This window comes from Scyliorhinus torazame, chromosome 15 (assembly GCF_047496885.1).
Source record: "Scyliorhinus torazame isolate Kashiwa2021f chromosome 15, sScyTor2.1, whole genome shotgun sequence".
NCBI classification, from domain to species: domain Eukaryota; kingdom Metazoa; phylum Chordata; class Chondrichthyes; order Carcharhiniformes; family Scyliorhinidae; genus Scyliorhinus; species Scyliorhinus torazame.
Window position 1 is genome coordinate 149,087,800 of NC_092721.1, and position 14,843 is coordinate 149,102,642.

The 14,843-nt window shown below is 42.2% G+C and overlaps 1 protein-coding gene across 6 annotated transcripts in view; it reads left to right on the plus strand.

The window, feature by feature from the left end:
- Window positions 1–14,599, plus strand: part of LOC140391890 (actin-binding protein WASF3-like) — a 203,880-nt gene extending 189,281 nt beyond the window's left edge. For 5 of the 6 annotated variants that reach the window (XM_072476911.1, XM_072476915.1, XM_072476917.1 and 2 more), the window contains 4 exons: window positions 1,141–1,307; window positions 2,964–3,257; window positions 8,945–9,303; window positions 12,329–14,599. In XM_072476911.1, coding sequence (XP_072333012.1) covers window positions 1,141–1,307; window positions 2,964–3,257; window positions 8,945–9,303; window positions 12,329–12,486 — 978 coding nt within the window. In that variant the 3' untranslated portion in view covers window positions 12,487–14,599. The remainder of the gene's footprint in view (window positions 1–1,140; window positions 1,308–2,963; window positions 3,258–8,944; window positions 9,304–12,328) is intronic. The other variant, XM_072476914.1, reaches the window with a different exon arrangement.
- Window positions 14,600–14,843: the final 244 nt, after the last annotated feature.

Here is a 14,843-nt window from a genome sequence, read left to right on the forward strand (position 1 = left end):
AACAACCAGAGGCTGTGGTCTATATGTCTGTACAGCCTCCCCCTTTGGAACATCCTACAGCTGTTCAGTGACTTCCTGGACCTTGGCACTGGAGAGCCACAGCTGAGCCACGCATGGTGCCCACTGGGCTGTGCTGCATTGCACAGAGGAACCATCACCCTCATCAATATTCACAATTAAATACTGTTTGGAGAGGGTAATGTACTCCAGGGTCTCCTGTACTGCCTGGTGCTCCTTGATGATCTTGCGGTTGCCCATTCCCTCTCTGCTTGTTCACTCTTAAAAATGTATCGATAAATGTACTATCTATGTTGCCCTCAGTCGTGTGGATACATCACAGTGGGGCTAACTGCTCCAAAGCCCAGAACTTGAACCCCCACCCCAGCTGACAATACTTCTTGTGCATGTGGCTGTCCAGGGCACAGGAAGTGTTCTGGAATTCCCAAATGGAACAGGATACACATTTCACAGACATTGTTTCATAGTATGAAATAGAAAACAATTTGTTGGATTTACAGTTAACAAGCTATGGTGCTATCATCAGTCATAATCGTCCAGGTCAGTTCAAGCATTTCAAAATGATAACTAGTCATAGTTTTATTTGTTGATATTTATAATTATTGTACAATATGAATTTTGACTTGGTCACTTTTAAAATCTGTTTTTTGAGCAGTGGCTGAGACTTTCCATTTTCTGAAACTGTTACCCATCTTGTTGCGTGGTAGTACAGATCTTGGGTATTGCTTTAAAAAAAGACATATTATTGAAGCTTTTGTCTTGTACTCATCAGGACAGATGCAGCAATGCAATTTTTTGAATTGAACAAAAGCCTGTAGACAAAAGTTCCCTGGTGCGTTATCCATGGCAAGGCTTCAACCAACCGAGTCAACTTGCCAACAAATCAGTGCCCTTTTCTCATACAGTATACAATTCAAAATTTGGCATTATTGTGTCTGTCCTGATGAGTGCAAGGTGAAAAGTTTTGAGACCATGTCTCTTTTTTTCAGTGTTACCCATATTATTGTTTTGGTTCACTTGCACTCTTAAGTTGAGCTGGAAGGCTTTCCCCAAATAACTTTGTTTAAGCAAATGCTGCTGGTCTTATGTTTATTTCCTATATTGGTATGGTTCCCCCCCCAGAGAGAGAAACATAAGTTGAATTCAAACAGAAACCACCAAGTTAATGTGAGAAAAGTCAGAACAAGAAAAGAAGAATGGGAGAGAATGAAAATGGGCAAAGAGTTCATGACTGACGCAAAGGAATTGGAGCAGGCCGAGGGAATGAAAGAGGAGAAAATGCTTAAAGGGTTTGTTAGTTTTATTATCAAAGCTCTAACTGCTTTGGTACAATCCTGCTTCAGGTCTTGTTTCAATGACTTTGCTGCATGAGTGCAGCAGTATCTTAATGATCTTTTAATTGGGCTTACTTCTCTGATCATTGACATAATGGGGAGTGTATGATTGTACATACTAATGAAGCATCTTCATGCAGCAAAAAATCTTCCTTGGGTGTTCTGGGTCTTTCCATTTTGTGAACTCTCTGCTCAACTAATTCAGAATGCCAAATTTCTTTCTTCTAACTCTCACAGTAGCTTTTTTATATCTGCTCTGAAATGTCTTCAGTACAGTTAACAGATCAATCCATTTAAGTTTGTCTCTTTGCCCTTTTTGGTGTTGTATAATAAGTTGTTTAATATTTGTATTTTAAAGTCATATTTTAATTTATGTTGGAGAATGAGTGTGATATTGATGCGGGAAAGAATACCGAAGATCGCGAAGTATAAGTTGGTGTTTTTCCCGCCGTGCCTCCTATGTGGTCCTATATAGGAGTAGTCCTCCTATGTGGCACTACTGAGCTTAAGAGCTACTAACCTCTGATTGGCTAGTAACTCTTAATAGGCAAGACTTCCACCCCAGAGTCTTGATTCCAGGGGAAGACCTGCCACTGGCCTTGCTGCTGCCTGATTTACTTGTGATTTGGCAGGTCTTACACAGGCTATCCAGCTGCCAGACCAGATCCCCAACATGAACACGATTCCACCCGCTACCTTTACATCTCACTCTGCTTTTAAGGCCCTGCACATGATGGGATGATGGGTATTTTTGGGTCAGTGTTAGGCTCTGATAGGTTCATGTATAAAATCTACTTATACTTGTTTTTTTTTCTTTCATGCGATGGGGGCATTGCTGTCAAAGCCACCCGCATTTGTTGCCCAGCCCTTGAACTGAGTAGTTTGTCAAATCATTTCAGAGGGCAGTTAAGAGTCAGCCACAGTGCTCTGGGATCTGGAGCCATGTGTAGGACATACTGGGTAACGGTAGTATTCCTTCCCTAAGGACATTAGTGAACCAGATGGATTTTTACAACAAATAGTTGTCATTACTGAGACTAGCTTTATATTCCACATTTATTAATGAATTTAAATTCCACCAACTACCAAGGTGGGATTTGAACCCATGCCTCCAGAACTTCTGGATTAAAAGTGACATTACCACTACACCACTATCTTTCCCCCTTATTGAACATTCTGTCTCTTCAGGGTTTGTATTTTATTATTTTCCAGCTTGCAGATAAATGACTTCATGCTTTCAAATGTACCTTTATTGTTACATATTCTGTTGCATCACAAATTGTGATGAATAATCAAGATTAATGATCCTTTTAAAATTAGATTATGTAAACTAGTAATTTAGTTTTATGAAGATGATGCATTCTATATTTGAATAAATGTTGCTTAAGTTATATGGGTTTAAATGCAAAAGTATTTTGCAGAAATTTGAAAATCAACCAAATTTTCTGAAGATACAAAATTAAACTTAAATATTGCTTGAAGAATGCTCAGTTAGCAAACTAGATTTCAGTTTTGCTATATTGCTTTGTATTCTAATCATGAAATACTTTACAGAGTACTTTCTATTACATTTGCTGCATATGAAACAGTTTGCCTCTGCTTTTGAACCAGATCACATGGATCAGATCTTACAGATTACTCATACCCTGCTACTCCAAACCATGCACACCATTCGCTGCAGCAGCAGCAAATACCAGCTTCATACATGTCTGGTGATAATCAGCAGCAAATGTTGACTGGGAATCAGGCCCAGGAACATGACTACAGATCCTCTACAACAGGATTTAGACATGGTACTCTGAACAGGCCTCAACAACCTCCACCGCCTCCTCCAGCAAACACTGTAAATGGTGGTGCTCCACCACCACCTCCACCACCACCACCACAGCAAACAGTAGACTACAGGTAAATAGCTTGAATCCCATCAGTTATCAAAATATTATAAAGTCTTGAATTATAATGGATTTCTTCGAAGGTAATCATTTGCAACCTTTGGAGCACTATTTTGTTATTTTATTTTTGTTTATCTGTATTGCATATGATAGAATTTAGACTGATTGCATTAGTCTGCTACAGATTACACCAATATTGATTTCAAAATTTGCCAATGTTAGAAATTCATTGCATTTTGTTATCTTGAGCATAATAATACACTTGAAGTGCCTCAACAGATTTGATATATTGCAATATCTAGTTGTCTGTTTACATTTAGATCTTTTTTTCACATTCTTATTTAACGAAGCATTTCTCTCATTTTCATTGGGAAAATGTTATTGGCCGGCCGATCACTTAAGAGGATGGACTAGCAAGAGTACATTTGTATTAATCTGATAGATTTACATTCTTCTGTTTGTTCAATAGATGCAACAAAATAAGTCCTTAAAATGTATTTTAAGTTTCACATCTTGGCACAGAAAAGAGCTTAAAGCTGTTAAATTGGGTTAATCTCAAGCTTTTAAAAGTCCAGTATGGAACACAGTAGTCTCAATTTTAACTCTGGATGGGAATCAGGTGGACAGGCGCTTGGGTAGCAGCAAGATATCATGTCCTCGCAGCGTGAGACTCTGGGATTTTAACTTTAATGTAAGAAGTGGGACTTGGCCAGAAGGTAGGAGCATAATGTTGCAGGCTGCAGCTGGAAACCAAAGAAACAATCAGTTGTAGTTGAGTAAATTGAAAGAGGAAGACAGTGCAGGGTATGGAAGGTCTAAACGTTCCACATGAGGCATGGGGTAGTACATATGCTCTTGACGCAGTGAGAATGTGCGCAAATTGCTCAAAATAAGAGGCAATGTCAGTAGTTCAGTGGTTCCAAAACACTCATTGTCTATATTGTTCAATAGTAAAAAGTAGAAAATGTTGAAAATATGCAGAAAGTAGGAGCACAGAATAAAGCTGGCAGAGATTCTGCAACATGGGTCTTTGCTCCCATTTTGCTCCACGCCTAAGAAATGAATGAGCCCCATATGCAAGACCGAGGAAAGTCAGCCCTCAAAAGCACTAACTATTCTGTATGGATATTTATAAATTATTCTTTAACTTTATAATTAAACAGATGATAAGTTCCCAGAATGTAAAGTCTCTGAATGTATTAATAAATCTGTTTAAATTGACATTATTTAAATGTGACTACCCTCATTCTTCAAAATGAGTGATTGTAATATTTTAGATTCAAAATATAAGGTTACCAATTTTCAAGTGCAGAAGAATTCCCTCCCTTCTCTCCACCCTTTCTGAGTTAGGTGGAGTGACTAATACAGTACTGAGCCTAATTAAGCAACCATTACACTACCATGGGATTGATGCCTGGTACAAGTAAGTGGGAAGGCTCATCCTTCAGATACTGAGACTAACTTGTCTCATTATTGATTTTTTAGTGTGCTGATATGCCATCAGACACTCATTTGGAGCATACCTTTAGTGAAGTGAATCTAAGATTTTCAGCAGGATAACTTGTATGTAATTTTAAGTGTTCATAAACAAAATATTCATTGTTGAAATATTTAATTTAATTTAAAGAAATTAAAGAATTTAAAGAAAAATTCTGTGAGGGCATTTTTGCTTTTCACAATTCTAGGCAAGTAAGATTTTTTTCTGACTAATTTTTGCATTTGGTTACCTGTTTTGGCATTACCTGAAATACATCTGTAGGTATTCCTTGATGGATCATTCAACGCTTTGCATAGATACATTTAGGATAAAACATTGGCTTTTATGTTTGTTGGTGGATTGACTGACCTATATCTTTGCCTGGGGGTCAGTACTGTCCTGTAATGCTCAGAGCAGATTAGAGATTGGGCATAATTCTCCCGCTTTCAGCCTAAGTGCTCCCGCCAGTGGAGAATGGGGACTGTTTCCCGCTGGCGTTAAGAGCGAAGATGACGTGCCATTCAAAGGCACTTAAAAATTTGAGGATCAGGTTCTATGCTTCACCTGGCAGGATGGGTCCTAAACTTGCTGACTGGCTCCACCCATGCCCCGATCTCAGAATAATGTTATAGGCACCCCCCCCCCTCCCATCTCCATCCTCATAACCACTGGCAACGGCCCCCCATAATGGCTGGCATGTCCCACCCATCAGACCCTGCCCCTTGGCAGTGCCAACCTGGCATCTTGGACTCTGGGCAAGGGGGTGAGTACTCTCTCCTGACACTTGCCTTCAGGTTGCCAACGAGGGTCCTTCGGGGAGGTGGGGGGGGGCTTGAATTGGAGTAAGAATGTAAGAACTAGGAGCAGGAGTAGGCCATCTGGCCCCACGAGCCTGCTTCGCCATTCAATGAGATCATGGCAGATCTTTTTTGGACTCAGCTCCACTTTCCGGCCTGAACACCATAACCCTTAATCCTTCAAAAAACTATCTATCTTTATCTTAAAAACATTTAATGAAGGACCCTCATCTGCTTCACTGGGCAAGGAATTCCATAGATTCACAACCCTTTGGGTGAAGAAGTTCCTCCTAAGCTCAGTCCTAAATCTACTTTAAGACTGGTTTAGGGGCTGGTTTAGCACACTGGACTAAATAGCTGGCTTTTAAAGCAGACCAAGGCAGGCCAGCAGCACGGTTCAATTCCCGTACCAGCCTCCCCAAACAGGCACCGGAATGTGCCGACTAAGGGCTTTTCACAGTAACTTCATTTGAAGCCTACTTGTGACAATAAGCGATTCTCATTTTTCATTTCATTCTTTCTCTTATTTTGAGGCTATGCCCCCTAGTTCCGCTGTCACCCGCCAGTGGAAACAACCTGCCCGCATCTATCCTGTCTATTCCCATCATAATTTTATACGTTTCTATAAGAACCCTCCCCGCATCCTTCTAAATTCCAATGAGTACAGTCCCAGTCTACTAAACCTCCTTGTAATCCAACCCCGTCAGCTCTGGGATTAACCTAGTGAATCTCCTCTGTACACTCTCCAGCGCCAGTACGTCGTTTCTCAGGTAAGGAGACCAAAACTGAACACAATACTCCAGGTGTGGCCTCACTAACACCTTATACAATTGGAGCATAACTTCCCTAGTCTTAAACTCCATCCCTCCAGCAATGAAGGACAAAATTCCATTTGCCTTCTTAATCACCTGTTGAACCTGTAAACCAACATTTTGTGACTCATGCACTAGCACACCCAGGTCTCTGCACAGCGGCATGTTTTAATATTTTATCATTTAAATAATAATCCCTTTTGCTATTATTCCTACCAAAATCGATAACCTCACATTTGTCAACATTGTATTCCATCTGCCAGATCCTAGCCCATTCACTTAACCTATCCAAATCCCTCTGCAGACTTCCGGTATCCTCTGCTCTTTTTGCTTTACCAATCATCTTAGTGTCGTCTGCAAACTTGGACACATTGCACTTGGTCCCCAACTCCAAATCATCTATGTAAATTGTGAACAATTGTGGGCCCAACACTGAACCTTGAGGGACATCACTAGCTACTGATTGCCAACCAGAGAAACACTCATTAATCCCCAATCTTTGCTTTCTATTAATTAACCAATCCTCTATCCATGCTACTACTTTACCTTTAATGCCATGCATCTTTATCTTATGCAGCAATCTTTTGTGTGGCACCTTGTCAAGAGCTTTCTGGAAATCCAGATATACCATATCCATTGGCTCCCCGTTATCTACCGCACTGGCAATGCCCTCAAAAAATTCCACTAAATTAGTTAGGCACGACCTGCCCTTTATGAACCCATGCTGCGTCTGCCCAATGGGACAATTTCCATCCAGATGCCTCGCTATTTCTTCCTTGATGATAGATTCCAGCATTTTCCCTACTACCGAAGTTAAGCTAACTGGCCTATAATTACCCGCTTTCTGCCTACCTCCTTTTTGAAACAGTGGTGTCATGTTTGCTAATTTCCAATCCGCCGGGACCACCCCAGAGTCTAGTGAATTTTGGTAAATTATCACCAGTGCAATTGCAATTTCCCTGGCCATCTCTTTTAGCACTCTGGGATGCATTCCATCAGGTCCAGGAGACTTATCTACCTTTAGCCCCATTAGCTTGCCCATCACTACCTCCTTAGTGACAACAATCATCTCAAGGTTCTCCCCTGTCATAGCCTGATTTCCATCAGTCACTGGCATGTTATTTGTGTCATTGTGAAGGCCTACCCAAAAAACCTGTTCAGTTCCTCGGACATTTCCTCATCTCCCATTATTAAATCTCCCTTCTCATCCTCTAAAGGACCAATATTTACCTTAGCCACTCTTTTTTGTTTTATATATTTGTAGTAAAGGGGCTCAGCTTAGGGATCTTTCCCAGGCTAGGTATCGTTTGGCTGGTCTTCCCATGTGTAGCCTTTAAAATCATTAAACTGTCCTTCAGCATCTCAAGATCAGTGAGAGGAAAGTGAAAATGGTCTCTCTGTAGCCCTAAAACCTTTAAACTCTCTCCCATCATGTCAAGATAAAATATCTGTGAAGAGAAATTAAAGTCTTCTCTGACTGAGTGCTGCTCCCGCACATGTTCTTTCTAGGAAGCTCTTCAGAACAAGGACAGCCTCTTAAAAAAAAATTGCAGTTAGAAAGAACACCTACTAAAGAGAAGTGGTACTTCAGAGTTAATGGACGCCTGTAGAGCTATATAAATAAACAATGGTAATCCTTTCTTTGCAATTGCCTGGACCTAGCAACCAAGAGGCTTGTAAAAGGCAATGTACTGTGAAATTGAATGTGAACAATGCAGTTCAAAGCTTTTAGGCTTCTAAGTGTGCGCAGAGGCTTGAAAAGGTTAAAGGGCAATTAGATTGTCTGTGGTAAAAGCACTGGTAAAGTTTCTACTACCTTAAAGGAAACACTTTTAACTCCATCGCACAGATCTTTAAACAGGGCAGAGAAATCATGGGAGAGAGTTTAACGGTTTTATGGCTGCAGAGTGAAGACTTTCACTTTCTTCCCTAAGATCTTTAATCATGACAAGCTGAAAGACAGTTTAATGATTTTCAAAGTTGCAGATGGGAAGACTAGCCAAACTATCCCCATGCTGGGAAAGGCCCCAGACCTGAGCCGCTCCAGCCTAGTCCAAGCTACGCACCCCCCCCACCCCTTCCCCCACCCCCGAAGAAACCCTCTTGGCACCATGGAGATGTGCAGGGAGTGTACTCACCTCCTTACACCCCCACCGGAACTAAAGGCGTCAGATCCATACTCGTGGGGGCTTGCACCAATTCACGCCAGCATGACGTCCGGCTTTGTGGTCGGGGGGTTGGTGGGGGGGTGCTGGAGCATCCCAGGGGCCGGTGAATCTGACTTCCTGCCCAATGATATTTAAATGAGCTTTAATTCGGCGTTTGCATGTTCCCGCCGGGTCTGGGCGGGAACTCCATCGGGGCCAGCAGCAACCTCATCGGGGCTAGCAAGGCAGGCCGGAAAAATTGCACCGGGATTGGTGCTCAGTATCAATCTTGTTTTTGGCCTCTCGCCTAATTAAATGGGCAAATGCGATTCCTGCCCCCCAATATTGCATGCTAGTTGATATATTTTTGTAGGGTATGCAAATAGCCACGGTATCATGAAAGGAAATGTTGAGATGCATATGTTGAATACCATGTTTAAACTAAATACTGTTGTTATTCATTACAGCATGCCAGCTTCTCAAATGATGGAATACTATGCTTCTGCTGGCCCTCCTCTGCTTCCCTCTGGTCCAGTAATTCCATCAGCTCAAACCGCTTTTGTCAGTCCTGTCCAAGTGCCTACTCCTCCAGCATCCCATCCTGGGTCAATGGTCGGAGTTGCATATGCTTCTTCCCCACTCCCACCTGGGACACCTCCACCACCTGGTCCTCCTGGACCACCTCCTCCTCCTCCACCAGCTCCACCCTCTTCCCTTGCTTCTTCACCAATGCACTGTCAGCTTGTAGTTGAAAACAAGCGGTATGAACCGGCAGGCACTCCTCTCAATGATGCCAGAAGTGACCTTCTTGCTGCTATTCGTATGGGTAAGTAACACAAGTGCAGAATTTATTTATTTTTGCTCTTGCAGAGAGCCGGAACAGACATGACAGGCCAAAAGGCCACCTGTGCTATAACAATTCTGTGATTCTATCTTTTAACACTCCTGATCATTCAGGTGAGGGGGCACAGGTGAATTTCCATTACTCTTCCACTACTCTGCAATAGCTTTGGCGAAAGAGCCATGGAAACTTTGGAATAGCAGCATAAATATTTTTTAATGGGATGATGAAACCAGCACCTATGGTTTATGATTATTTTCCCTGTTATAAAACCACAACTGACGACTTCTACTTGGAAAGAACATTACTGCACACCATATAGAATGGATGAGGAAAGAATCAGTTGCCATTTTCTCGTATTAAAATAATTTATTCCAGTTTTGAAGTTCCCATTGAACAGCCGCCCAAACCAATATCAATAAAGGTGTTATTTTGAATAAGGGAAAGAAAATAAAAATGAGATCTCGACATACCTAAAAAATGAAGATGTCCTTATTGAATGTTTCACCTGTAGAGAAGTCTGACTTACTTTCAAGTGTTATGTGCCAGTATTTCATCTTTAATGAATATAGTTGGAAAGGAAACCAATTGTTCTATCCACATGAGTGTTTTCTTTGAAACTTGGCTGTTTTCCTTACCAACTATCTAGACCTGGATGGGACAGAAAACAATCTCTGGTGATACGCCCATACATTGCTCTGGCATAATTTTAAAAAACATGTTTCCTCATTTGTAGACAGTTGAGCTTCTCAAGATATGACTGTCCTTTTATTTTCCTATGTGTTTTTCATACCCTAGCTCAATTTCAATGAAAATATTTTTCCCTGTAAAGAGATTTTTTTTCATTACATATTGATTAAATGTACATTTAAGGAAGGAATGGTTGTACCTTTCAGAATTCCACCAGATTTTTTCCAAATTGGAGAGAATAGTAAACTGTAATGGAATATAGGGCGGGATTCTCTGAACCGGAGGCTAAGTGTTGACGCCGTCGTGTTTCTCAACGGCGTCAACATGCCCTCAGGAGTAGCGATTCTGACCCCTCCAGGGGACCAGCGTCAGATGGGCGCCACAGGCCTGCACATGTGCAGTGGGATCGGCACCAATGCGCGCATGTGCAGTGGCTCCCTTCTCCGCGCCAGCCCCGACGCAACATGATGTAGGGCGACAGGGGCCGGCGCGGAACAAAAGAGGCCCCCAGCCCGAGAGGCCGGCCCTGCGATCGGTAGGCCCCGATCGTGGGCTAGGTCACAGCGGAGGCCCCCCCTGGGGTCGGATCACCCCCGCCCCCCCCCCCCCCCCCCCCCCCCCCCAAACCAGGCCGCCCCCGGATGCATTCACAGCGAGGTCCCGCCGGGTAAGAGCACACGTGGACGGCGCCGCGTAGAGCAGCCACCAGCCGCGCCGGCGCCAATGGCGCCAATTCTCCGCTCTCCGGACAATCAGCAGACTGCCGTCGGGGCGCCGTCGCGCGATTCCTGCCCGTCCCGGCGATTCTCCGGCCCGGCCTGGGCTGAGAGAATCCCGCCCATAGTTTGTGGATAGTGCAACACCTATGGAAATAGAAATGAAATAGGTGCATTTTGTAAAAATCTGCTTTTTTTATTGATTGAAACCTAAACTGTCATTAATAATTCTAGGCCTAGGCATATTGGGCATAATTCTCCCCAAAACTTTCTCACTTCCTTTGTGGCAGATTTTTCATGGAGTTTGCCACCGACTCTGCTGGTGAGTTCCCCACCACTATTCAATGACATTTAGTCACTTTTTGGGGCTTGGGGAGTTTCTCCCCGGTTTAGCGGACACTTAGAATTTTTTTTTTAGCACTGAGGAGCTGAACTCCGAGATCGAACTGCCATTTTGAAAGGGTGCCCTGATCTCTAACTGAGCTTGTGGGTCCCCACACCCCCATCCATGAGCAGTGGCACTCCCACACACACATGGGCACTATCCCACATCCCCCAAGTGAGGACACCCCGCTATGGGGTCCCCCTCTTCAGGACCCCCACCCGTCACCTCCCCAACCTCCCAGAGGCCCCTGCTTATCTGCCCTGCACACCCCGCACCCTTGAACCCCCCCCATGGCCCCCTTTTCCTCCTGGCATTTGGAAGTGCCACCCTGGCACTTGGGCACCCTTGCAGTGGCACCCTGACAGTGCTCCTGCCAGCTTGGCAGTGCTATCCAGGCACCACAGGGGTGACAGTGCCAAGGTGACACCTGAGCAGTGCCAAGGTGCCCACGGCCCAGGTGGAGGGCCAGAGGGCTAACCTGCACCGACTCTGACCACCCAGGCGTCTCCAATGGCCCGGGAGACCCCCAGGGTGCCGTCCCAACTGGTCAACGTTTGTGTGGACCAGTGCTGAATGCCGTCCGGCTGCGGCCTCGCTGGGGAAGGTGGAGAATCGAGATAGGCCGGTGGATTCTGGCTACGTTTGCCGAAATCGGTTTAAAACCGGCTTCGGTGCGCACCGTTTGACAGGATTCTGACTCCGCCGCCTCGCTGGACTTGGGTGAATCCCGCGAGGCTGAAGACTGCCAGGAAGCCCTCAAGAGGGTTCTCCCGGCATTCACCGGCCACTTCGCTCTCAAGGGAAAGTGCAGCGGCCGGTGGATCATGCCCTCTGTTTCTCCGCAGCTGTCATCAGACCTTCTGAGTTTTCCCAACATTTTTTGTTTTTATTTCAGATATCCAGCATTCACTATTTTGCTTTTTATCTTTCTTGTATGTTTAGTTGCCTGCTGTAAAGTTCATGATTGTTGACGGTAATTTATAGAAATCATCAGACGACCCAGCTTCATTAAATACTTCAGTAACAGAAAAGATTATGTATGGAATTTCATGTTTGAGTTCTTAAATTCAATCTTTTTTGAAGAAACAAACCGGTTAGATTTGGCCTATTGTGATACCTATTGCTACGCATTAAATCTATTCCATCTGGATCAACAAATGCCATCATTGCTTTTTAAAATAATTTGATAGATTTACCGAAATCAACTTTCCTACTCCAGGTATTCAGCTGAAAAAGGTTCAAGAGCAACGTGAGCAAGAAGCTAAGCGAGAGCCAGTTGGGAATGATGTTGCAACTATTCTGTCCAGACGTATTGCTGTGGAATATAGTGATTCAGATGATGATTCAGAGTTTGATGAGAATGACTGGTCAGATTAACTTTGGTTTAGTGCTGCTAATAATTTAATGTGAATTCACACAATAGTGTGAGATGAATCTGAAACAATAGTTATAATGATCAAAATGGATTTTGTTGAGAAAAAGAATTCCAGCTGTAGCTGTTATGAATGTTTCAGCAATTCTGATTTAAACGCATTAACTTGTATAAATACACCTCCCAGGAGTATTACTGTATAATTTAAACATTATAGAAATATAAGTTTTCATTTATAAAGAACATGCTATATAAGAGCAGATTAAGTAGCTCATATTTAGTGCCAATTAATATGCCATTTAATTATTAAAAGTCATTTGGTAGTACATAACTTGTATTTTTGAAAAAATATGTTTTGCCAAAGCCTATCATCTTGCACTCATCAGAACAATTGCAAGAATATCAATTACAGGGGAAACAACAACTTCATACTGTATGATTAATTGGCAAATGGATTCCGTTAGAGGCATTGCCGTAGAATCATAGAATCCCTGTAGTGCAAAAAGAGGCCGTTCAACACATCGAGTCTGCACTAACCCTCTGAAAGAGCACCCTACCTAGGCCCACTCCCTATCCCTGTAATCCCATCTAACCTGCACATCTATGAACAAAATTTAGCATGGCCAAACCACCTAACTTGCACATTTTTGGACTGTGGAGGAAACTGGAGCACCTGGAGTAAGCCCACACAGACATGGGGAGAACGTGCAAACTCTACACAGTCACCCAAGGCCAGAATTGAACCTGGATCCCTGGCACTGTGAAGCAGCAGTGCAAACCACGATACCTCCCATGGAGAATGCACCAGTGCATCAGCAACTTCTTCTCATACAGTATTAAGTTGTTGTTTCCTCTGACATTAGTGTTCTTGCAATTATCTTCATGAATGTAAGATGAAAATCTTTGAAAAATGTTTGTTTTCAGCAATATTTAATTATTAATTTCAGTGTTATTGAAATGCCTCATTGACCTGTTGAACAGCTTTGTTGACTCGGTGGCCATAGAAAGTGAAGCTATCTTTATGTTGGCCAGTTGGATGTCTTGAACTGTGTGGCAACATGCTTAGAGGTCCTCCAAGCTGAACTCTTGATAAACGCACACATGTAAAGTTTCCATTGTATGACATAGAATGCACAATCATTCTCCAAAGAAGTACACCTCATTTATCTAAACGTAGAGAACTTCAGGACTATTGGTAAGAGCACCCAGTTCCTGGTCATACAGTGTAAATACTTACCAGTGTAAAGAAAGCACTGCTTAACTTTTGTCTGCCTACTCTGCTGGGGCCATCCTGCTGTAAGAGTACTGTTTTGGTTTGTAGGGTTATTTGGAGTTAAATGGGAAGAATCCCAGTGACAAGTCTATTCCATCAGTTAAATAGCCTTTTAATTATCAGTGGTGCCCTAGAATATTATGGACCTGCTGGTTCAAGAATTGGAAGACTGACATTTCTGTGAGGATTAAATTTCTAATCAACAATGATATATCCCACTTATTCCCCTTTTCCCAAGGTACATAATCAATAGCTGAACATGAAATCAAGCTAAATCTTCATTAAATCTCTATGACCATCATCCACATAGTGTAAACCTAAAGTATCATAACTGCAACATAGCTAGGCATAAAATTAATCCACAGATAAGACCTAAGCCTTATTTGTTTTTAGATCGACCAGCTTTATTTTGTGATGAAAATTGCAGTATTGCCCATGCAAACAGTATTATAAATTGGAAAAAAATAATGTAATTGAATAATACATAGAACTGTTAGACTGCTCTGATAATATATGGTATTTCTATGAAATAGCAAGCAGATATATTGCCAAGAGCTCAAAAATTATTTTATTTTCTGTTTCCATGTCATAGATCGATTTGCAACTAATTCAAGTAAATTGTGTTTATTTGGTATTATTTGTTGGCTTTAATATTTTTATAGTAATACTTAACAATTTTACAATACCACCTTGTACAACACAGCTTATGCTTAATTTGTTTCATACTAAACTTTCTTTTACAGCAAATCATTTTTTTCTACTCTTGTATCTGGGTGTGTTAAATTATAATGCTGGAAATTATAAAAATGAATTCAAATAAACTAAATCCCAACACAAAAAATTAATTCCTAGAGTTTTTGAATTTCATTAAAACACCTGACCAACATTATAGAGAATAATGTTCATGTGCAAATATTTATAGCTTTTAAAACTGTAAATGTAATGCATTGGATCCACTGGAATTTCTGTCAGGGTTTAAAAGGGCACAATTTCTCCCTGCTTGCACTTTCAATACTCCATCCCAAATCCCAGGAACAAAGTAATTTGCATTTTAAGGTCAGGTGTCCTTACCAATGCTGAAACTACTGG